Below are 25,114 nucleotides of genomic sequence, written 5' to 3' on the forward strand. Positions count from 1 at the left end.
GAGCCTGGAGCACCTCCTGCCTCCTGCTGCACTCACCTTGGGGGCTGCAGGGCTGGGTCTCACTCCTCACTCTCCCAGCTGCTGTTTCCCAGCAGTTTTTTTCCCCTTTCTTAAATCTGCTCTCCCAGAGGCACAACCATCATCGTTCATTGGCTCAGCTCTGGCCAGTGGTGGGTCCCTTTTGGAAGATGGAGCTGACCCTTATCTAACACGGGTCAGCTTCTGGACTCTTCTCACAGAAGCCATCCTTGCGCCCCCCCATCTAGCAAACCTTTGCCACATAGACCCGATACACATGGCCACTCTGTCTGGCTTCAAACTGCATGGCTGGTTGTGCTTTCAGATGGGCATGCTCCCTGCTTTGTTCATTTACCTAGCAAAAGCCCTGAGACCTCCAAGAAGTACTTCTACCCAAATTTCCAGAAAAACAGTCCAGGTGAAATTTCAGCAGTACCTGCTCAGCATCTTTGTTATCTGCTGATCCAAGAACAAAAAGATCCTATTTTCAGATTCTTAACGCTAAAACAAAAACATGAACTGAGTTAAGTGACTGTATGTCCTCAGGTCAAAGGAAGAGCATCAGTTCGTCACCAGTGAAAAGGCCACGCTACCTTCTTCGTGACTAACCGTCCCTGTCTGTGATGAGTGTGGTTCAGATCAGCCATGGGCAGGCCTGCCTGTCCTGTCGGTTGGTATGGGCTGTTCGGGGATGTGAAGGGACAGAAAGTTCCAGGGCTTCTGCTTGCTTAGGGCAGACAGATCAGAGGCATTGAGCTCTGCCCTTGATCTTCCAGCACTGAGATCACCACCTCCCACGGTATTTCTATGTATAGAAATAACTAGATAAGTAACCTCAGTGTTTACTCAGCATCTCTTTAACTGTACTTCCATCACGTGTGCTCCAAGTAGAGTGGCTGGAAGCCAACTCTCACATGAAGCTGTGTGGCTGATTTTCTCTGGTTAGCTTGGCTAACACTGGCTCGTCAATGTTCTTGTTCACATTTCCAGGTGCCAGCATTCCCTGGGGCACTCCAATTTCCTAAATACAGCTGCGGTCCTATAACCCACAGGGCTGCTGTGACAACAGAGTTGCAGGGGATCTCAATACCCTGCCTTTGGTAGAGATCTGTGGTGGGGTTCATCTCACCTCACTTCAGGCTGCACATACCTAGGTGCCTACGCCTGGGAGCCTTGTCTAAGCTGCCAGTTCTGTCTGCAGAATCCAAATGAATGTGATGGTGGAAATCAGAGAGTAATTAATTCATCTAACCTAACCTGAGGTCTGCCTTAGGATGTGACATATTGTACTCAAGGTCTGCTGGGTTCACTGACCAGCTCTCCCCTGTCTGGACAGGGATTGCAGGGCAAATTTTTTGGGGTAGGTGCCCATTTTATAGACAGCACATTCTGTCAAGTGAATCCCAGCACTGCAGACTCCTGCCAAAAAGCACATTTTCTGTAGCACTGCAGGTGAGAAATACCAAACATGAAGCCGCTCCTTGGAGCATTCAGTATTTGTTCCCAGTGCTGTTGGGGGGTTCTCTCAGAGGAACTGCTGACCTCAGGGTGTTACTGACACTGTGAATATAGCTGGATGTGCAATCACCACTGGCACTTCTTGGGATTATGGCTGGGAAAGCCCTGACAAGAAACCTGCAATGCGTCCGCAGTGTGAATTCAGAGGTTTCTGTGGTGTCCGTATGCTTGAGGTGCTGACCTGTCTGGAGACTCAGAAGTGATCCTGAGGTAGCTGTGAGTTGATGCCGTTTGCAGTCTTCCAGCAGCACACATGGAGGAAAGAAACCCTTCCTGACACAACGCTTTCCTTGGGAGGTTCAGCCTTTGCACATGTTTCTGAGCATGATCTTCCCATTGCCTCAGGAAGAGATCTGGTTCATTCCCCCCATCTCATTCTCTCAGTGCAGTCAGTCTGGCTCACAGAAGTCATCTCCAGCTCATGGTGGGCCAAGAACCTCAGTAGCACAAGGTTTCATCACAGTGCTAAGACTTGCCTCAAGATCATCACTGCAGAGGCCATCGTATCTTGGTGTGTTAATCTATATTGCAGTAGCGAGGCTGTTGTGCCATACACCAGACCCTCTGCTACCCATCTAGGCCTGACTTTATCTTGTGTATATTCTGGAAAGCCACACTGTCACTGTGTTGCTAGAGATAACTTCATCAACTGTACTTACATGGTAGTATAACTTGACCGGTCTCTGCAAGGAACATGCGTTTTATTTTACTTCCCGTCACGCAGAATTGTCTTGCTGCAGACTTTCTGGTGACTTGTTGTGGGGCTGCACCACCCTGCTCAGAATTTTTTTCCTAAGGTCCAAGTCCAGCCTGGATGCCCCAAGGCAGTTTGTGGCTGCTGGCTGTGCTCGTTCCATCATCTGCTACTTCCTGAAGAGTCCGGCTCACTGATCTCCAGGTGCCTTGCAAGCAGTTGTAGGCTGCTTTTTTTTAGTTTATTTGTCATGTGAACTGGGTCCAGACCCTTCTTCCCTTCTGGTCTGAACCACCTTCCCTTTGTGGCTGCTTTCCAGGAATTACTTCCCAGCTTCCCCTAAGTAAGCTGCTGTCAGTCCTGGACCTCAGGATCCTAATTCTGCTACTCACCTTTCAAGCCTTCCTCCAGATCCTGAACACAGCCCTCTGGCAGCTGCTGCAGCCCCAGCTGCCCTGTGTTCACATTCACCACCAGTTTTCCCCTGTTTGTGGGCAGCAAGTCAAGCAGGGGGCCAGCTCTGACAACCCCCTCCAGTGTTCGTGTTAGGGGATTGTCACCAGTGGTCTGGGACCCTTCTGGATTCCCGTGATTCACTGTCTTCCCAGCAGATGTCCGGCTGGTCAGAATCCTGGAGAGGATGAGGGCTTGCGAGACTTCCCTAGCTGGTTGTGGGCAGCCTCAGCCACCACCTCCTCTCGGGTATCTGTAACAGACCCAGCGTCCCTCCCCTTCCCTGTCTGGATCCAGAGGCTCTCAGAAGGCACCGCTGTGCCTCCTCACTGCAGCACCGTGCGGTCAGGAGCTCCATCGCATGGGGACACCTCCCTGTCCTTCCTGAGCAGCCTGCAGGCAGCTGTGGCCACCTCCTGATGAATGTGGGCTGCCCTCAGTGGCTCTCGGTGAGTCTAACCGTTTCTGCGACCATGTCTAACCAGCCCTGCGGCCACACCAGGACATGTAGTTCTTTCTGCTTGTTGTCCATCCTCTGGGAACCTGAATGAACCTGGCCTCTGAATGCTTGGTCCTCTGGGCAAGAATATGAATGTCCCCTGTGGACCTTTTCCTCCATACCTGTCTAATCTGTAAGCTCAGGTCCCTGTTCCCTGATGAACCTAATTTAAAATCCTTCTCTCCACATCAGCATTTGAGCTGGTCCAGGTTTTTCCTGGGTGTATCACCAGTAAGCCTTTCCTGTGGCAGTAACGTTGGCTAGGGTAATGAGCAAGGTCATAAATAAGATTCCCACCTTTTTCCAGAACAGGGTCACTCAGCAGAACTGAACACTGTCTCTTTCCTTTCCTGAGCTTTGTCCTTCCAAGTCAGAGCTCTCTCCATTTTTAAATACTCTCCATTTGACAGAAGCATCGAGGAAGATGCCCTCATCTCCTGTAGTTTGCAGCAGAGGTATCTGAGAAGGGAGGCTCTGAGTGCAAAGACTGCCTTACTGAGAGCAGCGCAGTGGAAGGCTCTGTGTGGTAGCTGGGGTGGAACTGCCAGCAGCTCTCCAGGGCTTTCAGTAGGGCTCGTGTCCTCCAGGTTGCCTTTGAGAGGCGTCTCCATTCTGAAGGGCGTCGTGTACTAACATCATTGCCAGTGCTGCAGCCTGCAGGTGAGACGCAGGGTTGGGGAGAGCAGTGCTGGAGTCTCCCTGGCTGGGAACTCAGTCTCCTGTTGCAGCTTCTTCACTTGGTGGTGCTGCATGGCAGACCCATGGACGAAGGATGCACATAAGTAGGAGAATTGAAGGAGAAGGGAAGGTTACCTGATCAGGACTGCATTTTCCTAGGAATATGGTATCCAGTGCACGTCTTCTAGGCCCTTTCACTTGGAACTGTAAGGTTTGGCAGAAGTATTGGAGTGGGGTGGGCTCTTCCCTCTCATGCTACATTCAGACAGCCTGGGTCAGTAAATGCTACAGATACTGCTAAGGCAAAAAGTGTCTGTGCTTGAGCGTTTGGATGTGCATACATCAGAGTTTGAAGTGCTTGTGGACAATGCTCTGGTTATTGACAGAAAATCTTTAAAAGGCAGGAGGAATGGATGTGGATGTTAGAATACCATCTAGTTGGGTGAAATGCAGGAGTATGAAGATGTTTCTAGCTGGGTGAAATGCAGGAGTATGAAGATAAGTTGCTTCTTGAGGGAAGCTTTCAAATTGCAAAGATAAAGGGGTTGTGCAGAGCTCAGTGGTGGGCTTTGCGAGATATCTCTGAATGAAGCAGAATTTGAATCGGGCAGATGCCGCATAGGGCACCCAAATGACTGCCTTTCCATGCTCAGCACCAGAACAAAATGCACATGGGCAATTACACTTATGCAATTAGTGCTCACCTGCCTAGTTGGAGTCAGTGGGACAGCATCAGGCTGGGAAAGTGCCACAGTTACGGGACTAGCTGTAGATGTTTCCTGTCTGAAGGGTATAATGTCAAAGCTTTGACCTATCAGGGCATGGGATTTTGAAAGTCTTCTCTTATCTGACCAGTGCTCAAGAATACTGTCTGCAGTATCTAGCCTTCTTTACCTTCCTCTAAGCCTGACCTTCTTTAGATATTTGGATTTTAACTTGAGGAGCCTGTAAGTAGTGATGTAGACAGCCTTTGGAAGTACATTTTCATTTTATGCATGCATATGTGCATATACACGCTAAACTTATGGACATCAAATACAAATATGGATATAAATCTGTGGATATTTTCATTATATATGTCTATGCTATATAGTTGTACATAAGCATTGTTAGGAGAAAATTGAAATTAACAATTGACCTGGGATATGACTGCCCAAACAGTCAGGTGTATAGACCTCTGCCTGGTCTGGGGTAGTGCCTGTTTGGTACTGAAGAGACCCTGTTGGCTGCCTTTCCTTATGGGTAAGGAGAAAACCTCTGATGTCAGAAGTTGGTTCAGCCAGGGAGCATTTTCTGAATATCTCTTCTGTCACTAGTGAAATATTCTTGGTGTAAGATACTGTAATCTAGGATTAATTTCATTTGACACAATAAAAAAAAAAAAAGAATTGATCGCTCCGATAAAAATGTGCAGGAGTAGTAGTAGATCTGATGGTCGTGATCTGCTGTGATTTACATGTGTGGAGCATGTCAGCAAACTGCGAGCATCTCCTGAGGATGGGAGTGTCATTTTTCTGAATCTCAGAGTTTTTGATACTTGGGTATATCAATTTTACATAGTGAAGAAAATCTACAGGTTATTTGAGGACACATTGCTAAATGCAGCCCAAAAGTCAGGGGAAGAAAAAAAAAACTGCTGGGCAAGACATCGCCCCACTTCAGTGAGATAATGAAGGAGCAGTTAAATATTACTTATAGCCACAGTATCCCCTTCTTACTGGAAAGGTTAGCAAGTAAAAGAGAAGGAAATGCAGATAATTTGAGCTAAAGTACGTAGGAGGTTGATAAGGGAAGCCAAAGGAAATATCAAAGGCCAATATGTAAAAATAATAAGAAATTTTTAAGCATTAGAGGCAAAAAAAAAAAAATCCGGTAGAGATCCATTTCTATATGCAAATGATAAAATTGCATATTCTGGTGAAAAAAAAAAAAAGTAAAAATGTTCTGTTCTGAGTTTGGAACAAATCAGGAGGATGTATCTATCCATATGATGTGCTTGGAACAGAAAGTTTCCCAGCTGTAACCAAGGAGAAAGTGCGATAGTATTTGCTAAAAATAAACATACTCAAATTAACAGTCTTGAATAACATATACCCAAGTGTCTAAAAGAGCCTTGCTGAGGAGTTGTCTGAACCACTGATGTTAATACCTCAAAATCTTACTAATCTATGAAATTTCAAAGAGTTGGTAGAAGGCTGTTGCTATTCTAATACTCTGAAGGTGTAAAATAGGTGATTCAGGAAGCTTCAGCTTGTTTAGATCAACACCAGTGCTGCATAAAATAAAGAATAATTTGGAACACAACAAAGAATTAGGGAAGGAAAATACAGGTAGTAAAATACAGTGTGGTTCCACGGAAGGTGGAAATAAACCTGCTGTCCTTTCCTGACAGCATCATAGGACTGGCTAAAGTGAAGACTGTGTTTACATAGCCTGTTTTGACTTCCTTAATAGCCATGTGATTTGTGTATAAATAAATGTACGTTAAGTGGAATTAGCAGAGAGAGTATGGCTTAGATGCTTTACAAAATCATTCAGTGGTGCATTTCAGAAAGCATCTGCTAAGGAGAAGGTACCAGTGCATGGAGCCATTACCAACCAGGCTTCATTACAGTTTTTTATCCCTGCAGCTCAACACTTCTATCACTGTTCCAAAATAGTGACACACAAGCTGCATTTGTAAGGACTGAAGGTGTCACGCATGGTGGGGGAATAGCTACCTGTAAAGTCACTGCTGCAGAATGGTCTGGCTTTCCTGACAAAGCAGCCATATTCCAGCAGCCCCTGCAATGTAATGTGTCTGCAAGCAAAGATTCCAGGTTACACGGTATGAGATTACCCTGGAAAATATAATTCAGCAAAAGACATGGGTTTCTCCAAGATAATTGTGTTAACATTAGCTGATTGCGTAGGATGTGGCAGAGATGTTTTGTTTGTATATGTAAAGGATAAGCTTTAAGAGTTATGTGAACTTGCATATCTAGTTGCAGCTTTGGAAGATTACTAAAGCATTACTTTGTGCAAGTAAGGAATTCACACCACGGGATGAATCTGAAGTTACTGAGTGGAATTCAGACAAGGGCCTCAAAGTGATTCACAACATGAAAAAAGGTTTGGGAGGCTTAAGGAGTCCATCTTGTTCAGCACATGAAGGCAGGAGCCCTGGTGCGCAGGTGTTTAATTCATGGAATCAGAGTGGTTTGGGTTGGAAGGGACCTTAAAGATCACCCAGCCCACCCCCTGCCACGGGCAGGTTCATCTTTCACTCGATCAGGTTTGAGTTCCATTGCCTGGTTTGTGGGGGGTCTGTTCTGGGGGTCCTGCTCGTGGCAGGTCTCAGTGTATACGCAGAAGTTCCCCTGGATAACTGTGATCATGAATTTCAGTGAAATCCTGTTTCAAAGCGTTTCTGCACCAGTACATGCTATGCCCAGAGAATGAGATTGCCTGGGAGACATGGGAAAGACAGTTTAGAGCTCAAGTTCCCAAAAGGAGTGACTTAGGATCTGGAGTATCTTGGAAGCTTTCTCCAGCCTGAGAGTTTTGAAACACTGAGGGGATGAAGTTGGCAATCAGCACATGCAGTGGCATACAGCTTTGTTCCTGTTGGTGAAGATTTATTGCCCTCGGTTCCCTCTAGCAGTCTGCATCCCCTGGTTGTTGGGCCAGGTGTTCTTTGGGTAGAAGGGCATAACAAAGCTCTGGAGAAGAAGAATCTTATTTCAGGCTTCAGCGCTGGCATTCCTCTAAGAAACTCTTGCTATTCCTGGGAATTTGCACTACTGTGGTGATTTATTGAAGAGTCCAGAATCATAGAACCATTAAGGTTGGAAGAGACCTCCGTGGTCGTCTGGTCCAACCATACCCCTGCTACCAATGTCACCACCAAACCCTGTCCCCAAGCACCACGTCCGACCTCTCCTTGAACACCCCCAGGGACGGTGGCGCCACCACCTCCCTGGGCAACCCGTCCCAACACCTGACTGCTCTTTCTGGGAAGAAATGTCTCCTCGTTTCCAACCCGAACCTCCCCTGGCACAACTTGAGGCCGTTCCCTCTGGTCCTGTCACTGGTTACCTGTGAGAAGAGGCCGACCCCAGCTCCCCACAGCTTCCTTTCAGGTGGTTGTAGGGAGCAATGAGGTCTCCCCTGAGCCTCCTCTTCTCCAGCCCAAACCCCCCCAGCTCCCTCAGCCGCTCCTCACAGGACCTGTGTCCCAGGCCCTTCCCCAGCTCCGTAGCCCTTCTCTGGACACGCTTCAGGGCCTCGACGTCCTTCTGGTAGCGAGGGGCCCAAAGCTGAACCCAGCACTCGAGGTGCGGCCTCACCAGAGCTGAGGACAGGGGGACGATCACCTCCCTGGTCCAACCTGCAGGGATAGTCATTTTATCATCCTTTAGCAATCAAACATTACATTGTCATAAACTGTTAAGCAATTCCTTTCTTGCAAGGGGGCAGTTTTCTGTTCTTTTTTTACCAACAGTCTGACTTCAGCTGGAAATACTTAAGTTTGTCACATTGCTGCCACCATGCTAGGGACTGCTGAACATACCATTGGTCTCCACATAGGTCGCATCTCCTTCAGGAATTTTTCTCAAATGCTTCAGAATAGCCAGATGTGCTGAACCCAGACTTGTATCTCAGGAACTTGTGGGGACTCAGCCCACCATGTGCGCAGGCAATAACTTTCAAGGAAGCTGGGTACTGTTTTTTGTTGTCCCAAAATTTTCTGGAGATGTGGCTTTTTTTTTTTTTGGCTTTCTTTTTTTTTTTTTTTGTAGCAGAGAAGTTAACCTGCTGTAAGAGGGAAACTGCTTCCATGCATATAGTTCAGGAGCAAGATTTGGAGTAATGAAAGGTCACAGTCAGGAGTATGTTCTGGGGCTGCCAGCAGTGGTGTAAGGAGCTCTAGTGAAGAGCCGCAGTGGTAGGCAAAAATCAGTTTAGCAGTTCCCTACATTATCTAAATTATCAGTGTTCAGGACACCTGTAAGATGAATATATGAAAGAACAAAGAAGGAACAAAGCAGGGAAAGACAGGAAGGGTAAACAAATAAGAAAATTAGTCTCTTTTAAAATACGTGGTGAATTCCACCTGGAGAAAAGTAATCCAAACTCCAGATCTTCAGGGTTTTCAGACAGGGAACAAATGTGGAAAGCAGCAACACACCAGGGTTGTCAGCAAATAGCCGTGGAATGTGCCGCTGTGGTCCGTGCAGTGCTTGGTGCAGAGAAGTTGCAGAGCTGGTGCATCCCCAGCTGGTACAGCTGGGTGAGCTCTCAGCTGCTGTAGCCAGCTGATCTAGAGCAAAGGCCGTCCTCCGGTCCCCTTCTGTTGAGGCAGATTCAGCTTTCTTTGCAGCTGCTCTGGCCAGTCACTCCCTGAGTTTCAGGAACACATAGCCCTTGCCTTTCTTTTCAGAGCTTTCATCTGCTGTAGGGGTTCATTGGTCAGTCACAGGGTGGAAGTATTTGTACAATTGCTCAAATCACATAAGAGCTTATTTGGAATAATATCCACCCCTGTAGACAGCTGTGTTCAAAAAATACAAATTCAGGCTGGAAAAACAACGTGGAGATACCAGGAGAATGAGGACGTTATCGCAGAATCAGAATCATGGAATGGTTTGGGTTGGAAGGGACCTAAAATATCATCTAATTCCAAGCCCCCTGTGGGCAGGGACACCTTGCACTACACCAGGTTGCTCACAGCCCCGTCCAGCCTGGCCTTAAACACTTCCAGGGATGGGGCATCCACAACTTCTCTGTGCAACCTGTTCCAGTGCCTCACCACCCTCATGGTAAAGAAGTTCTTCCTTATTTCTAATCTAAATCTGTTAGTTTAATGCCATTCCCCCTGCCCTACCCCTGCCCCCCGGCACAGAGTCCCTCCCCAGCCCTCCTGCAGCCCCTTCGGGCCCCGGCAGCCCGCTGGGAGCTCTCCCCAGAGCCTTCTCTTCTCCAGGCTGAGCACCCCCAGCTCCCTCAGCCTGGCCCCGCAGCAGAGGGGCTCCAGCCCCTGCAGCGTCCTCGTGGCCTCCTCCGGCCTCGCTCTGCCACGTCCCTGTCCTGGTGCTGGGCCCGGAGCTGAACGCAGGCCCCAGGTGGGGTCTCAGGAGAGCGGAGCGGAGGGGAACGATCCCCTCCCTGCCCTGCTGCCCACGCGGTGCTGGTGCAGCCCAGGGTACAGTTGGCTTTCTCCTGTGACAGGTTGCTAAAGTTTTGTATCCTTGTCAACTGCTGAAAGGGATCAGACTGAAAGTATGAAATGCCCTGCTGGGCCAGATTAATGGTCCATTAGCTCAGTTCCCTGTCTGTGACAGGAGCATTAGAAGATGCTCTTAAGGAGAGCACGTGTGCCCGGCCATTTTGGGTTGTCCATTCCCGTCGTGCCTTCCAGCATCCAACATCGTTGTTCTGGGGACATTAGCAGGAATGATCCTGCTCAGTCCTGTTAGTATCTGTGCATGGATCTGCTCTCCAGGTCTTCATCTAATCTCTTTCTGAATCTGACAGGACTGTCTACCGCTATGGCCTCCCATGCCCTGTATCTGGAAGACAATTGTCTGTTGTGTAAAGAAGACTTGCTTTGTCTGTATCTGATGTGCCACTAGTTTCATTGTGAGCCCTCTCCTTCTAATGCTGCACCATTTGGTGAAGAGCAGATCTGCATTTACTGTATCCACTGCCTTGGGTGGCTTTGTAAGCCTTGGCCATGTGTCCCTCTGAGCCTTCTCTCCAGGCTGGAGAGTCCCAGCATTCGCAGTCTCTCATCGTAGGGCAGTTGCTCCATCCCAATTTTAGCTGCCCTTCCCCAGACCTTCTCTAGCTCCACCACTTCCCCCTTGAGATGCTGATCCAGAACCACACACAGCTCTGAAGGCTTGCATGTGCAGGATCAGCACAGCCCCTAATGACATTGCCTGCCCTCTTTCCATCTCTTTTCTGATATATTTTGTTGGTTAGTGGTGTGTTTTTTTTTGGCTGCTGTTGTGCACCATGCCCATGATTTTGAGAGCTGTCAGCATCAGCTCCAAAACCTTTCTGGAGCTGTACCCACCAGCTCCATGTTCAGCATTGTGTAGCATGGTTCAGATGGATTTTCCCTAAAAGCAGTACTTTGCGTTTATCTTCACGGTGACCCATTTGCCACCTTATGCACATTCATTCAGCCTGGGAGTCCTCCTGGAGTTCATCAGCTCTGTTGCATCATTTGGCTACTCAAAAAATAGTTGCATCAGTTTATAATGTCCACAGACTTTGACATAGTGTCCTCAGATTTCTGCGCATGTATGTTTTGTAGCCACTTTCTGCATGGTTTGATTCTTGATTTGGCCTTCTTCCAGGCCAAAAGTGTATCTCCAAGAGCTGGGCATCCTCATCAGGCACATGTATCCAAGGAACTGGAAGTTTTTATCTATTGCTGGATCAAAACTAGTCATGTTTCTACCACTGTGTGTCTGATCTTTCCCATTCTGACACACCTCCCTGTTTGATGGCCAGCAAGTGCTTGGAGTGTTTAATTCAAGGGGAGGACTTCCAGCTGCCCGTCTTGAAAATTAATATCTGCACTTCACAGACTGGGACCAAAAACTGATTTTTTTGTGTGTCTCAGGCGATTCCCGTGTGTCACTCGAACGTCGTCAGACAGCCCAGGGCTGTCTGCATGACAGGGATCCTCCGTGCAGTGGGTCTGTTCAGAGAGATGAAACAGTTTGCTTTGTTCATTTCGCTGCCTCCTCTTTTTGTCTAAGTACTTTTCTTCCTCCTGTGGGAGATGGTATTGTGCTCCTGAGAATGCGTTTCTGACGTTTCAGTCTTGCTGGAAGGCGGGGGGATGTCTTGGCTAAGATATTCTCCGGGTTCAGCAGATCAGCATCGTCAGCAAACCGCAGGCTGTTCTCCCTGCCAGGCGCCTCACACCGAAGGTCTCTGGCTGTTGTGGCTTCATCCAGCAGCCTGCAGGTAGGCTGAAAGGTGCTGTCTGCTGCCAGATCTCCCATCCCACTGCTGAGCGGGATCTCGAACCACCGGCTTACTCACTGCTAATGAGAGCTCAGCTCCTTATAGGTTATAAAACCAGCCTTGGTGTCCAGGCTCTGTGGTCTCGGAACATGCAGCTTACTGTGCCATATTGAGTCAGTGCAGTTCTGAATTTATTTATGGTGCACGCAATTGTCTGACCAGTCTCCTCTGTGATTAGCTGTGCTGTATAGTTGTATGGTGTTCATTCTTGACCTCCTGTGTTATTTTAGCCTCCTGACTGCTTTTCTTACTGGCTTTCTGCAGGATGTCATCTCCTGTGGGTCAGGTTTAGCTACAGCTTCCTGTTTTTGCAAACCTGTCTGGTTTTATTCCATCTTTCAAATAAAAGGCCTGGCAACATGTGACTAATACTTTGCGGTTGTCACTGGAAGACCTTTAATGTGCTGTTCCCTCTCTCCTAATCAGCGGCAGAGATGTTATTTTTTCCCATAGGCCAAATTATTCACATTCACACCCCAGTGATCGAGCTTTCCTTGGCAGATTTTGTAACCTAACCTGGCTCTGGCACATTTCTGGCCAGCTTGGTTGTGGCTGTGGGTTGACGTCCTTCTGGCCAAGGATGTTTCAGAGTCACAGGGTCAGGTCAGCTTCCCTGGACAAGTGTAGTGCTGAGACTTAGCGCTTACTGCCCAGCATCGTGTTTTTCTTGTCTTTTTTGGCTGGGTCCTTAGGGTGCTTCATCAGGTCAGTGTTGCTCTCTCTGCTGCTTGTTTGCTCATCAGTCAAGGAGTGCCCAGCAGTGGAGTGAAATTGTGCTGTACAACGTGAATTGGTGTCTTACGGCTTTTTTAGGAGTTGTCCATCTATGGGCACTTTTAAAACACATTGGGCAAAAAGCTGTCTGGCCATGTTGGTACCTTTTTCATCCCTGGTCTCACTAAGGTATAAACAATTGAAAATCCACATTTTCCATCTGTCATTTGAGCTGTCAGCAAAAACCTCAGCAGCCTGCCAGAATACCAACAGAATATGGATGCTTGGGTCCTGACCAGATCATGCTTCTGCCAGGTGGAGCCACAGGAGTTAATGCTCTCCTGGAGACCACGTACTCTGGCTTCTGCCATAAGTGCTGCAACAAGATGGAGAAGAGGGTGGAAATATCACCGTTACAGCCCACAAGGTCAGAGCTTCCCACTCCTGCTTCTTTCTATTGGAGTAACCTAAAAAATCTGAACTGCTGCCCATTTGGGTGGACGTGTTTGGATGATTAAAAATGAAACAGAAAGCACAGGCGTGTTCTATCAGTATTTCTGTTCTTTATTTGGAAAGGAGCAGGGTGATGTGCCTGTATCACATGCAGATGATGAAATACTTTCCAAACCATTAGTAAGTGAAGCTGTCAGCATCTACCAGGTGGTAATTTTTCAGTTTTTGCATTTTTTAATTTTATGATACTGGGGAAATGCCAGGAGACTGGCAGAGCACTGGTGCTTAGAAGGGGCAAGAGAGATTATCCATTGAATTATAAAATTGTGAGCCTGGTACCAGTTTCTTGCAAAAATGGACACGCTGATACTGTAGGCAGTTGGTAAAGAATTAAAGAGTAGAATATAATTAACACCAGAAAATCCCATAAAACAAATATAATTTCCTTCTCTGAGATGTCAGATTTGTTTGATAAAGATAACTGTTCAGATGTAATAGAGTTTTATGGGGGCCTTTGTTTACTACTGTATAACATACCCATTACAAAGTCCGTGGTGTACGAAATCAGTGGAGCGCGTGTTAAGTGGTTCACAAATTTGCTAAATGACAGGTCTTGACAAGTAATTGTCAGTGAGAAATCATCGCTGGCTGGTGCTTCTAGTGGTCTCTCCAGGATTTAGTTCAAGACCTGATGCTACTCAGTGCTTTCATAAACGTTTTAGAAATGAACCTGAAATGACTGCTAATTAAATGTATGGTGACCCACGGGCTGAAGTGTTTGGGCAGGCGGGAGCAGGGCTGTCTGCAGAGGGAGGAACCGGGATGGATCAGCCCCACGAGGCTCTGCCTCCTGCGCAGAGCTGCAGGCAGGGGCAGCGGCCAGGGGCCGGTGGCTCTGAAGGTGCGGGGAGCAGGGGGAGGGAGGGCCTTAGATGAAAGAAGCAGGGCAAAAAGGGGGCTGGCACTGGAAGGTGCCGTGCAGCCCCAGAGTCTGCTGTTTAGATGTGTTTCGAAAAACCACATTGCTTGCAAGGGATAACTCATGAAGTGGTTCAGGACTGGGAGAAAACGCAGGGTAACCACGCTGCAGAATTCACTCCGTTCAATACAGCTGATCCAAAAAGAAGGTTTAGAGGTGATTTAACTAGAGTAGGCTGGTGATTTCATCAAAATCCTATTATTTGAGGAAAACCTATATTTTCATGAAAGTTGAATAAGAGAAATAATTGAAATAAAATGAGTATTTCAAAAGCTTTGTATCTTAGAAAATCTTGATGTTCTGTTTCAGAACTGACTTCAGTGCATTTTCTTTTTTGTATTTTTTATGGTGTTTCACAGAAGACTGCACGACGGCTCATGAATTACAAGTGTTATAATAACCTACATAGTTCTAATTATGTAAACAGCAACATTTACCCAAATTAGTATTAATAAAAACACCTTAGACCTTAAGATGAAACATCTCCAGCTGGAGTTGGAACAAATGCAAAGGAAACATTCTTGAAATGTCAAAGTTTCCTCCATCCAGGCCAGTTCTGCATTTCAGTTGTACTTCTGTTCAGAGAGGGTGAGGTCCAGAGGATGAGGCCGGTAGTGGGGAAGGTGCTGCACAATAAGGAAAGGCGTCACGAGAACCAGCGGCTGAAGTTTGATTTCATGCTAGTTTAATATAGGGACTGGGGGGTAAGCAGTGGCAGTTACCAAGCAGTTGGAACATTCAGGGGTAGGGCTTAAATTCTTCATCTCCTGGTGTCTTTGAGTAGAGACCTGAAGCCTCTGGCGTGCAACAGCCTGGATATAAAGCTTCTGATCTTGAAATTATGGGCAACCTAACTACGGTCATTACCTATCTTTTGAGTGGTTCACTTCTGGTAACATAAATATTAGTGTAAATATTAACACAAGTGCTTCTGTTTTTGCCGTAGCCCTGCCCATAGAAAATCACTTGTCTCTTATTTGCCATCATTCATTATCTTGTATCCAGAGTAATAGCAGTCCTAGAATATACAGCACATTTCAAAAGTGAATGCAGAAGTGTGCAAACCTGTTTTTTTTTTAACAAAGGGTGGGTAGCCCTAGCCACCGAAGTTGAGACCAGAAGGCAGAGGTTCTGCTGCCTGGCGGCTGCCCCACCGTGTGCTGCTTGCACCGGCCGGGCGCAGCTCCCCCGGCTTCTCTAGCACGCTGGGGCTGCTGGCACCCAGCACCTCACCAGGCAGCCTAAATGCCTGAGTGTGCTCGGCCACGCAGACAGGCGGCTGCTTCTGTGTTGTGACATCCATCGGCCTTGCCCTCTCTCTTTGTCAAGAGCCATCTCTGTACTGGACCGTTTCTCTTTTTGTAGGTGAATGGTGTGAACGTGGTGAAGGTGGGGCACAAGCAGGTGGTCTCGCTCATCCGGCAAGGGGGGAATCACCTGGTGATGAAAGTTGTTTCCGTCAGCCGCAAGCCAGAATCAGAAGAAGTTGTTCGGAAAAAGGGTAAGTGCAGAGCTTGGCGGTGCTGTGAGCAGGAGGGCTGGCATTGTCAGGGCATGAGTGGGCTCAGAGAAGCCGTGGCCATGCCGGGAGGAGCTGCGGCGTGGAGCAGCCGTGCCGGGAGGACGCTGCAGCACTGCGGCTGCTGGGAGCGGAGAGCGCTGCGTGTGGGAGCCCTGCTAGTCCTCGCAGCACGGACACCCGGACATGTGTGGGGAGTGGTGCAGTGGGGATGGCTGAGGGTGGAGAGGCTGACAGAGCTCTGCTGCTGAAGGGGAAGCCAGGCACAGCTGGCAGCTGCTGGCCAGGCCTCCTGCAGGCCCACCATTGCCGGGCTGCAGCGCTCCGGCAGCGCTGCTCTCGCTCCAGAGCTCGGTGCTCTCGATGGAGCAGGATGCCAGCTCCTCCGTGGAGCCGAGCCGCTGCTGGGCCCAGTCTGGGCACTGACCTCTAGTGCCAGCGGCAGCCTGTCCCTGGAGCCGGGGCTCCCCCAGCCTCGAGGGGTGTCATGGCACAGAACTTCCCCCGCCCTGCACTGGGTGGGAAGCAGCCCCCGCAGGGGTGGGGGCTGCCCCTGCAAAGCACAGGGCTGTCCTGGAGGACTGACCTGGTGGGGATGCGGGGGATGCCAGGGTGGAGGACGGCCTCCAAGTTGTGCAGGGGGGTGATGGGATGGAGCTTGTCCTCCCTGGAGGGGATGGGAGCTGTCCGCGGGCTGGGGGCTCCTGGGGGCATGGCCAGTCCTGAGGCTGCCCGGCCGCTCCGGGGAGCACAGGCGGCCGAGGAGCCCCCTGCTTTGGGCCTTTGCCCCGTTGTCCCCAGGCGCTGAGGGCAGAGGTGAGACCCTCTGCCAGACGGCGGCCAAGGGGGCGGGCTGATGTGCTCATGGGGCAGGGCAGCCCTCAGGATAGGGGCAGCCAACAGTGGAGGGCAGGGGCACATCTGGAGGGGCGCAGCCAGCTGTGCATGGCAGGGCACATCGTGGCACACAGCTGCGCAGGGCAGGGGCGCGCTGGGAGCAGCCGGCACGGGGCAGGCTCTCCCTGCCCGGCCCTGCTCTCACCTGCGTGGGGCCACGTGTGGGGAGGTGCCTGCGGGGCCGTGGTGGTTTTGGGGAGCAGGGACAGCAGAGGGGCGCTCCCAGCCCAGCACACCGGGAGTGGGGGAGGGAGGCAGCTCTGCACGCTGGCACCAAGCGCTGTAATTACATTGTCGCTGCACAAAAGCATGAGCTGTGGGAAAGGCTGAGGCTTGGGAACCGGTGCCGGGACCACCTCTGGTGCCACTCACTGCTTCTCATGCTCCCAGCCCCATAGCTGGTGAGCAGCCACCGGTCGCTGCTGGCGCCCCGAGCCATGCCCGCGGAGCTGCACGGCCGCTGCCCCAACACGGGGCCCAGGGACTGGGGCCGAGCCCCACTGCTGCCGTCCGGCAGGGCCCGGCTGTGGTGCCGCGGGATGGGGCCCACCCCGGCCCTCCCGGCTGGGGCCTTTTTTTCCTGCGGGTGATGGAGGCCTGTGTGGGACTGGCGTTTTCTGTCTGAATCCGCCCCTGTTGGGGTCTCTGATGCAGGCAGCGCCAGCACCAGCCTGAAGCTCTGGTTGCCATGGCAATGCTTGAGCGTTGAAGCCAGTATTGTCACAGCGCGAGCGCGAGGAGGAGGCACCGAAGTGAAGAGGAAGAGCCTTCAACTCGTCCCTGTGCCGGTGGGCTCGTGGCATGGAGCGCCTCCGGGGCGGACCCGCGGGCCGGCCTGGCTAGGGACCCCCGGGCAGCCCCGCGCCCCAGCACAGCGCCCGCCGGCCATGTGCCGCTGCCCGGCACGGAGCCGGCCGCCTCCAGAGCTTCGCTAGGGCAGCAGGAGCCTCACCCGTCCTGGATACGGCCCCAGCCAGCAGAGACGAGGGTGGGTGGGCTGCGTTTCGCTGGGGGACGCGCCGCGCCGAGGCGGGGATGAGAGACTGAGAATCAGGCCTCCTGGACTTGCTTCTCCCTCCTACCCCTCCACCCATGGCGAGTGTGGAGGGGAAGCAGCCATCAAAGCTGTGCGCTGAGTCCCGCAGGCAGGCAGCCAGCTGCCTGAGACAGATTTAATTCGCGAGAGGCTTTCATAGCCATAGCATCTCCGGTAGCGGCAGGGGGGCAGGAGCAGCCCGGGGACATGACTTGGACTCTCTTCCGCTGAGGGCTGTGGGAGCCTGGGCAGCGTGCACGTGCCTGCGGCAGCCTCCAGCCCCTCCGCGCCGGGGCCTGCCCCAAGCCCTCGGGACCGTGCGACCGAGACGATGAAGAAGTTTGCCTCCACGCGCAGCCTCAATAAGATTCTGCAGCAGTGCGACTCCTCATCCCGCGAGTACGAGGAGATCCAGGCTGTGGAGAAGAAGTGGCACCTGCATCTGGCCACTCCTCGTAAGTTCCTGGACAAGAAATGCAAAATGCCGTCTCTCTTCCTTTCAGCTCCGCCGCCTCCCAAGAGAGCGCCCAGCACCACCCTGACGCTGCGGTCCAAGTCCATGACAGCCGAGCTGGAGGAGCTGGGTAAGCGGCGGCGCGGGGCTCGCGCCTGCATGCGGAGGAGCATGACGAGCATGCGGGGGCTGGGGCGAGAGCAGGCAGCACGCACAGCATCCATTTTCCTGAGGGGTGCATGAACGTGAGCTCGCGGCGACGGGCTCCTCCCGTACCGACGTCCCTGCTGTGCTGTGCAGGGCGCGGGGGGCCAAGTGCCCGCAGGACCCCCACAGAGCCAGACCAGCTCCTCGGTGCCACCTCAGCAGGCAGATGGACTGGGACAGGGCGCTGGGAGCCTCTGTGCGCATGCAGAGAGGCTCACCTCCCCCGTGCCCCGTCCTTCGGGCACCCTGCGCCTCACATGCACCGAGCAGCCTATTGTTTTTATTTTCCTCTACCTCTAGGCAGATAGCACATGCTGCAAGATTAGCTGGCATCCCCCCGGGCTGCCCTCCTCCCTTACACACACACATGCACATGCACACACGCTCACACGCTCACACGATCTGCTGTCACTACAGAGCCTACCCACGTTTCCAGATGCTTTAGCATCCCAGCTTGCAGCTCCATGTTCCTGTGTTCTCTCAGAGCGGCTCCACCCGCCCCCTCCGTCCTCACATCCAGGTACCCTGTGATGGAGCCCCGTGCTCTTCCCTTGTATTGACATCCCTGCCGAGCCCACGCCTTTGCAGTGTCCTGGCCTGCCCCCATAGCATCCCACCTGCCCAGGGCTGCAGGGCTGTCAGCATTCATGCCCCCAAAAAGTGCAGTCTGTTTGCTGCACGTGGGCTCGTGTGCCCGTCTCGCAGCACCCCGTCCCCGTGTGTGGCAGAGGCCACAGGGCCCTGGGCAGGGGGCTCGGTGGAGGTGTGGGTGCCGGCACTGAACAGGCAGGCTGGCTGGCAGGAGGGCTGCGTCACGGTCATCCCATGTCCCGCCTGGCACTAAGAGGTGCAGGGCAGTCTCCACCCTCATTTTGGAGAGCTCAGGGTGCAGTTGTGCTACACACGTGTGTGGCACCGCTGAGAGCGGCTGTGCAGGGCAGACGTGGAGCGAGCCGAGCGTTCTGCAAGCCCACGGTGAGAGCCCCGGCAGAGCCACTGAGCGAGCCTTGCACAGCATTGCTGGCTGCCCTGCTTCTGCTCGCTGTGCTGAGCTCTTTGCCATGCGAGAATGTGGTGGTGTGCACAGCTGTGCTCGCTGGCCACAGCACAGAGCCTGCGCGTGGCACACTGCTCTCCTGCCGAGAGGAGACCTGCTGGGAGAGAGAAACCTGGGCACAGACCCAGCGCCTCCCTTCGTCAGGGCGTTGGGGGAAGGTCCGTGACCTTCCTCGCTCTGCTCTGCTCCCTGTGCTACACGCATGACCAGGCCTTATAGCCTGCGGGGTTCTGAAGAAGGGAGACCTAGAGGGTTAGGGTTCACCCTCAAACATAGGCTTGAAGAGAAATCATAGTATCCAAGGGTTCACATCAACTGCTTGATGGCCGTTGTGATTTTATGCTGAGCCCCCAGCCTTGTTTCTCACCCTAACCTGTTCCTTGCTTTCCCAGACTCTTTATTACTAAGCTCAAAGGCTCTGTGTTTAGTAGTAGCCATTAGGAAAAGATTTAGAACAGCCCATTTATTCTACTTTTTGTTCTTCCCTTTGCACAGACACTGCACAGGCCCTGGGGTTGATATTTTTACTCCCAGTTACTGGTCCTGAAGACAGTTTCTAGCTGGCGTGATAGGTGTTTTCTTGCGCAGGCATCCTGTTGCCTCTGGGAGAACGTGTTCCCAGCTGCACGGGCCCATCTTTGGCGACCACCAGCCCAGGTCAAAGCCAGGCTTTACGCAGGCACCTTGGCAGGGGGACAGACACACAAACCATGGCGCTTTGTCTTACACCTGCACACACACCTGGCTGTGGGGCGTGGGACATCACCATGGGACAACCTGTACACGCGTGAGGGCATGGGGCACAACTTGCATGTGTTTTGACAAGCACAGCTGCCAGGTGTGAGGGGAAGGGATACAAGCTCATGGAATGGGAAGTCACAAAAAGCTAAGAAATGTCTCTGCCAGAGAATATATTAAAGGGGAGACCTCTGGGTCTCCCTGAGGAGTGTGCATCTAGATGCTGCCTCTCTTCTACCTGGAGAGGGACTGGGAGTGACAACTGCCTCATTCTCCCACGAGAGGAATCTGTAGACAATGCCTGGTCTTGGTCACGATGTCTTCCAGGAGACTTTAGGAGTTAGTCCTTATTTCATGTCTTGTGGGTCAGGGAGCATGTTGCAGCCAGTCCCACCATGCCTCTCCAAGGAGCCTGGCATAGGGAAGATGGGGTTGTTTCTCCTCCCTCACTTTGTCTGCTGGTGGTTGACCTCTCCTGCTTTTACTGCAAAGGGCACGTTTCCATGCAGGTCAGCATGCCCACACCTCAGCGGTGTGCAGGTTCAGAGCCTGGTCTCCTTTTCTGAGGGGAAGATGGTGTTAGTGCGTGAGCCATTTCCACCTGCAGCTTCTTCAGGGGAGATTTGTTGGACGGGCCCTGCCTCTTCTTCCTTGAAGCCTGTCCCTGTCCTGCAGCTTACCATACATGCCATGTGCCCACAGTGATACCTTAAAATTTCCTGTGCTGCACGTTGTGCCAATCCCCTTAGAAAAGCAGATTTCCAGCAAGCTGCTAACAAAGAAAGCACTGCTGTCCTGCAGTCCTTGCTTTTGTTGGATGCAGTTAAAACATCTGGAGGAAGCTGTCCTCGGGAGGCTTGTAGGCTGTGGTCTCTTTGCAGTGAGCAGGGAGGGATCAATGACTTTCACACCAGTTTCTCCATGGCACCAGAGGGCAGCGCCAGGGGTGCATGTGGTGCTGCACCTCTCGCCTGCCTGCAGCCATGCACTGCCTGAGCCGTAACACTGAGAGCCCCGCAGCGAGCGGCCTCAGACAGACACACGCTGGACCATCAGGGCCGGATCCTGTCAGCATGCCGGGAGGCAAGAGTGCGGGGATGAGACGCAGAAGGCAGAGAGCGAGGCTAGAGCTGGGGATGGAAGCAGGAACTGTGCATGCCATTCATGTGTTGTGTTTTGTTTCTTGATTCCAAGCCTCCATGCGGAGAAGAAAAGGGGGTGAGTGAAAACGCACATCCTGGGGCTCATCCCTTCCCTGTCAGTGCCCAGCAAGCCCCCCAGTCCTTGCCACAGGGACAGTCACGGGAAAGCTTATTCTGAAGGCAGGCAGAGCTCTGGGCACGGACAGCGATTCCTGTTTGTCAGCCAGGCCCCATGAATGTCCAGCTCTGGCTTCCTCGGGGTGTCACGCTTGCTTTGGGTGCACTCCACAGTGGAAATACCCTGTACAGGAACGTCCCCACATCTGGGGTCCTCCAGTGCAGCCTCCTTCAGCCCCTGGGTCAGGACCCCGCGGTTCGGTCAGGCAAAGTCACAGCCGTGCTGTGCAGGAGCTGCCTCTGCTGCGCTCCCTGCGAGCTGTCCTGCTGCTGCCAGCGCTCCGGCACCCAGGGAGCACCTGGAGACCTGCTCTGCGAGCGGGGTGTGAAGGCAGCTCGGAGGGCATCCCCCGGTTAGCTGGAGAGGAGCTAGGCAGGTAGAGGAGGTTTGGGGAGAGGGCCATCCGCCCTGAAGGCCGTGTTCGCAGTGCCCAAGCTGGCTGGGGTGAGGCTGGTTGCAGCATGGGCGTGTGGATGAAAGCTGCACTGTGCGGTGTCCACGGGGACACAGCACGAGGGACGGCACAAAGACAGAGCCAAGCGAGAAGGCCCATCCCATGGCAGCCCACTGCTCCGCGTGTCTCCAGCACGGGGCTGTGGGCAGCCTGCAGGCCTGACCCCAGCTCTTTGCCTTTTGGCAGCCAAATTCTGGTCTGATAACCTGAACCTACAGAAAGGTGGGAGATCTGCTCTTCTACCCTAACAGAGATAGCAGAGAAGCTGAACGGGGCTGGCAAGTGGGAGGTCTCCCAGGGACCTCCCCTGACCTCTCTACTGAGCAGATCTGCCGGCACTCAGAGGTGGAGGCACTGCAGAAGTCCCATGCCTCGGTGACTGGCAGGAGGTGGCCAGGGCTGTGCTGGCATGGAAGCTGGCAGTCCCCATTCCTGGAGGGTCCGTATGCCTCAGGGCAGCTACAGCGCTGCCACATCTCCCACCCCAGCAGCCTGGAGCCACATGAGGATGCGCTCTGCTGGTATTAAAAGACAAAAAGCAGAATAAAACCAACCGGTGAGGTAGATGGAGAGGGCTGCACATTGCTGTTATTCCTGTCACAGCACTGAGATCCCCCGGAGCTCCCCAGAGCAGCTTCCAGAAACACCCATGGGCGTGTTTCCAGCATGTGGTCCTTTAAAAGCAGCCTGTGGCCCATCCTGCCTTCAGGCTTTGCTGTTGGAGGTCCTCACGGTGGTCACTTAGCAGTGTGTGGCAGCACGGGGAGAGCAGGCTCCCACCGCACCGCTGGGAGGTGGCGGCTCAGGCCGAGCCACCTGAGCCTCGTGCGGTGACTGCACCACGAGGGCTGCACGGCTCTGAGGGAGAGGAACTGCGAGATGCCCCAGAGACAGGGACGGGCTGCATGGCTGCACCAGGGGGTCTGCTACAAAGCCCTGGAGGTTTTGTGCCGAGGAAATCCAGCAGCTGGCCTGAGCGGCTTCCCTGGAGCTCCTTCGTCTCAGGGCCATGGGTGCCTGCCACCAAGGCTGTTGGTGTCAGAGGGCACGTGAGTCCCCTTGGCAAAGACCACTTGCCTCCTGTGTTTGCACAGGGCTCGCTCCTCCAGCGACTGGACTGATTTTTAGTTTTATAACTGGAGAATGCTGTCATACAAAGACAGGTGGACAGCTGCTGTGACCACAGGGTGCAGAGGTGCTGAGGCTGGCCTGTGAGTCACACCAGCCCCGGGCAGGGGTTTGTAGGATGGTCAGAGCTCTCCAGGTCACTTGGGTCACTAGGATCAGCAGCTCCCACACCACACTGGTGGCATTTCGCAGTCCTAACTGGACCAGCCAGGCTGGGAGGAGCCGAGAAGGTTGCAAGCCTTTCCCTGACCTCAGGCAGAGCTCGTCAGCCTTACGGGACAAATGCTGCACGTGGTTCCCCCTCTCCCTGTGCAGTTTACTGCAACTGTGGGTTAGCTGTGCCATGGGGGTAGAGTCATCCAGTCTTCGTGATGCCAAGACAGACCTGTAAGCCTCAGCACAGCACCGTACCCATGTGGTGGCCACACTTCAGAGCCAGCTGTCCTCAGAAGGTAGAGCTGGCACAGTTTGTGACATGGAGCTGACAGAGTGAACCCTGCCAGGCCCCAGCAGCCGTAGGAGTTGGAGTGGCCCAACCCGAACGAATCCTGCACGGGCTGAGCGCCAGCCCAGCAGGCTTCGTTAGCTCGGCTCTGCTGGACCCTGTCTGGCTGCATGTGGAGGAAGCTCAGAAAGGGTCAGTGGTGATGGTGGCCAGCGCCTGCCTGCTGCCCTTTACAATGTCCTTTGTTTCAGGATGTCTTAGTACCCCTGGCAGGTAGTCTCAGTGGCAGCCTGAGCCTGGCGCCGTGTCTGAGGGGGTAATTGGTCCCTCCTGGCACGAGTGGTGTGAGAAGTGCAGAATGACGCAGCTCTGTGGGTTTGCAGCGATGGGGCAGATCTGAGGTTAGGCAGGAGCTGGGTCGGGATCTGGTCTTGTAAGGGTAACCAGGGTCAGACGTAGCCGAGATCTCCAGGCAGGCCCATGGTGATGAGGCAGGGCCAAGCCCAAGTCTGGAAGTCTGTCTGTGGGTCAGGATCCAGGCCAGGCTCAGGGCTGGCTGTGGCATGGCTGTGGCAGCACCGCAGGCAGATGCTGCTGTACCACTCGGGTGGTCCCGAGCTTAGCTGGAGCTCCTGGACCCAGGAGCATGGGCTGTGCATGGGGCCAGGTTACTTCCATCAGCTGCATTAATTAGTCCACCCAGGGAGGAAACATCCCAGTTTGTCTCCATCTAACAATGGAATGGAACTGGTTGAGCTGGAGCCAGGCTGACTCCCTTGGGGTCCCAAGGAGTGCCGCACTCTGCTGCGGTCTTCTGCCTAGCCTATGTTCCCTGGGACACCTGGGTTTCCCCTTGTCTGGAGTAGCACAGCTGCTTGCCCCACCCCACCCTGTAACCCAATTTGGGGGAATTTTATCTCATTCTGGTTATCAGAAACTTCACCATCACTGATTCTGAATATCAAGAGTTTGCTGGGCAAAAAAGTGCTCCTTTAATCAAAGGATGCAAACTTCCAGACAGCTTTGCGCAGCTGGGAGCAGACCCCAGAGCCGAGCGTGGGCAAGTCGGACCCCAGGTGCTGGGTGGGCTGCGCAGGGGCGCCCGCTGCAGCCAGGGTGGGAGCGCGGAGCTGCTGGCTGCGGGTCCCCCGTGGAGCGAGGTCAGGACTTGGTTGTGCAGCGGGAGGGGGGTGCTGCTCCAGAGCCACCAAGGTCTTCATCTGCAGGGCTCTGGGGATTAGGAGGACAAGCAGACGTGTCCTCAGTCTGTTTTCAACAGGCCCACGAACCATGTTCGCTAAGCGGAAGCTCGCGCTCTGCTTAGTCGCGCTGCGGAGGACGGGCTTGTCATAGGGGAGCTGCCCTGGTGCAATGGCCCTTGCTAACTGGTTTGCTTCTATGTTTGGATTTTCAGAAAAACTGGATGAGATTTTGGCAGCAGCCGAGCCCTCGCTGAGAGCAGACATTGTCGAAGCAGATTCTAGGGCAGCCACTGTGAAGCAGCGACCAACAAGCCGGCGCATCACGCCAGCAGAAATCAGTGTGAGAGAGCAGGGCTTGCGGTGGGCAAGGGAAGGGCACGTTGTGCTGGGTCACCTGCTGGATGCCTGCAGCAAAGGACCTGCACTGGGGAGGGGGCTTCCCGAGGGGGAGAGGCTGGGGGCGGACAGAGCTGCGGAGAGCAGGAGCCCAGCTGGGGGTGGAGGAGCTGACCGGGGCGTTTTGTGCACAAGTACAGGATTGGCAGCGGGAGGGACATCAGAACAGATCAGGAGTGTGGAGAGCTGAGTCGGAGAGCTTAGGCTGGCTGCAGTTTTCTGGATGTGAA

General features: G+C 52.8%; 1 protein-coding gene across 11 annotated transcripts in view; it reads left to right on the forward strand.

Moving 5' to 3' along the window:
• SHANK3 (SH3 and multiple ankyrin repeat domains 3) overlaps positions 1 to 25,114 on the forward strand; it is a 390,020-nt gene that overhangs the window by 317,989 nt on the left and 46,917 nt on the right. For all 11 annotated transcript variants that reach the window (XM_080596421.1, XM_080596428.1, XM_080596427.1 and 8 more), the window contains 3 exons: positions 15,397 to 15,532; positions 17,987 to 18,067; positions 24,701 to 24,828. In XM_080596421.1, the coding sequence (XP_080452547.1) occupies positions 15,397 to 15,532; positions 17,987 to 18,067; positions 24,701 to 24,828 (345 nt within the window). The remainder of the gene's footprint in view (positions 1 to 15,396; positions 15,533 to 17,986; positions 18,068 to 24,700; positions 24,829 to 25,114) is intronic.

Source organism: Anser brachyrhynchus, assembly GCF_964034855.1.
Source record: "Anser brachyrhynchus genome assembly, chromosome: 1".
NCBI lineage: Eukaryota > Metazoa > Chordata > Aves > Anseriformes > Anatidae > Anser > Anser brachyrhynchus.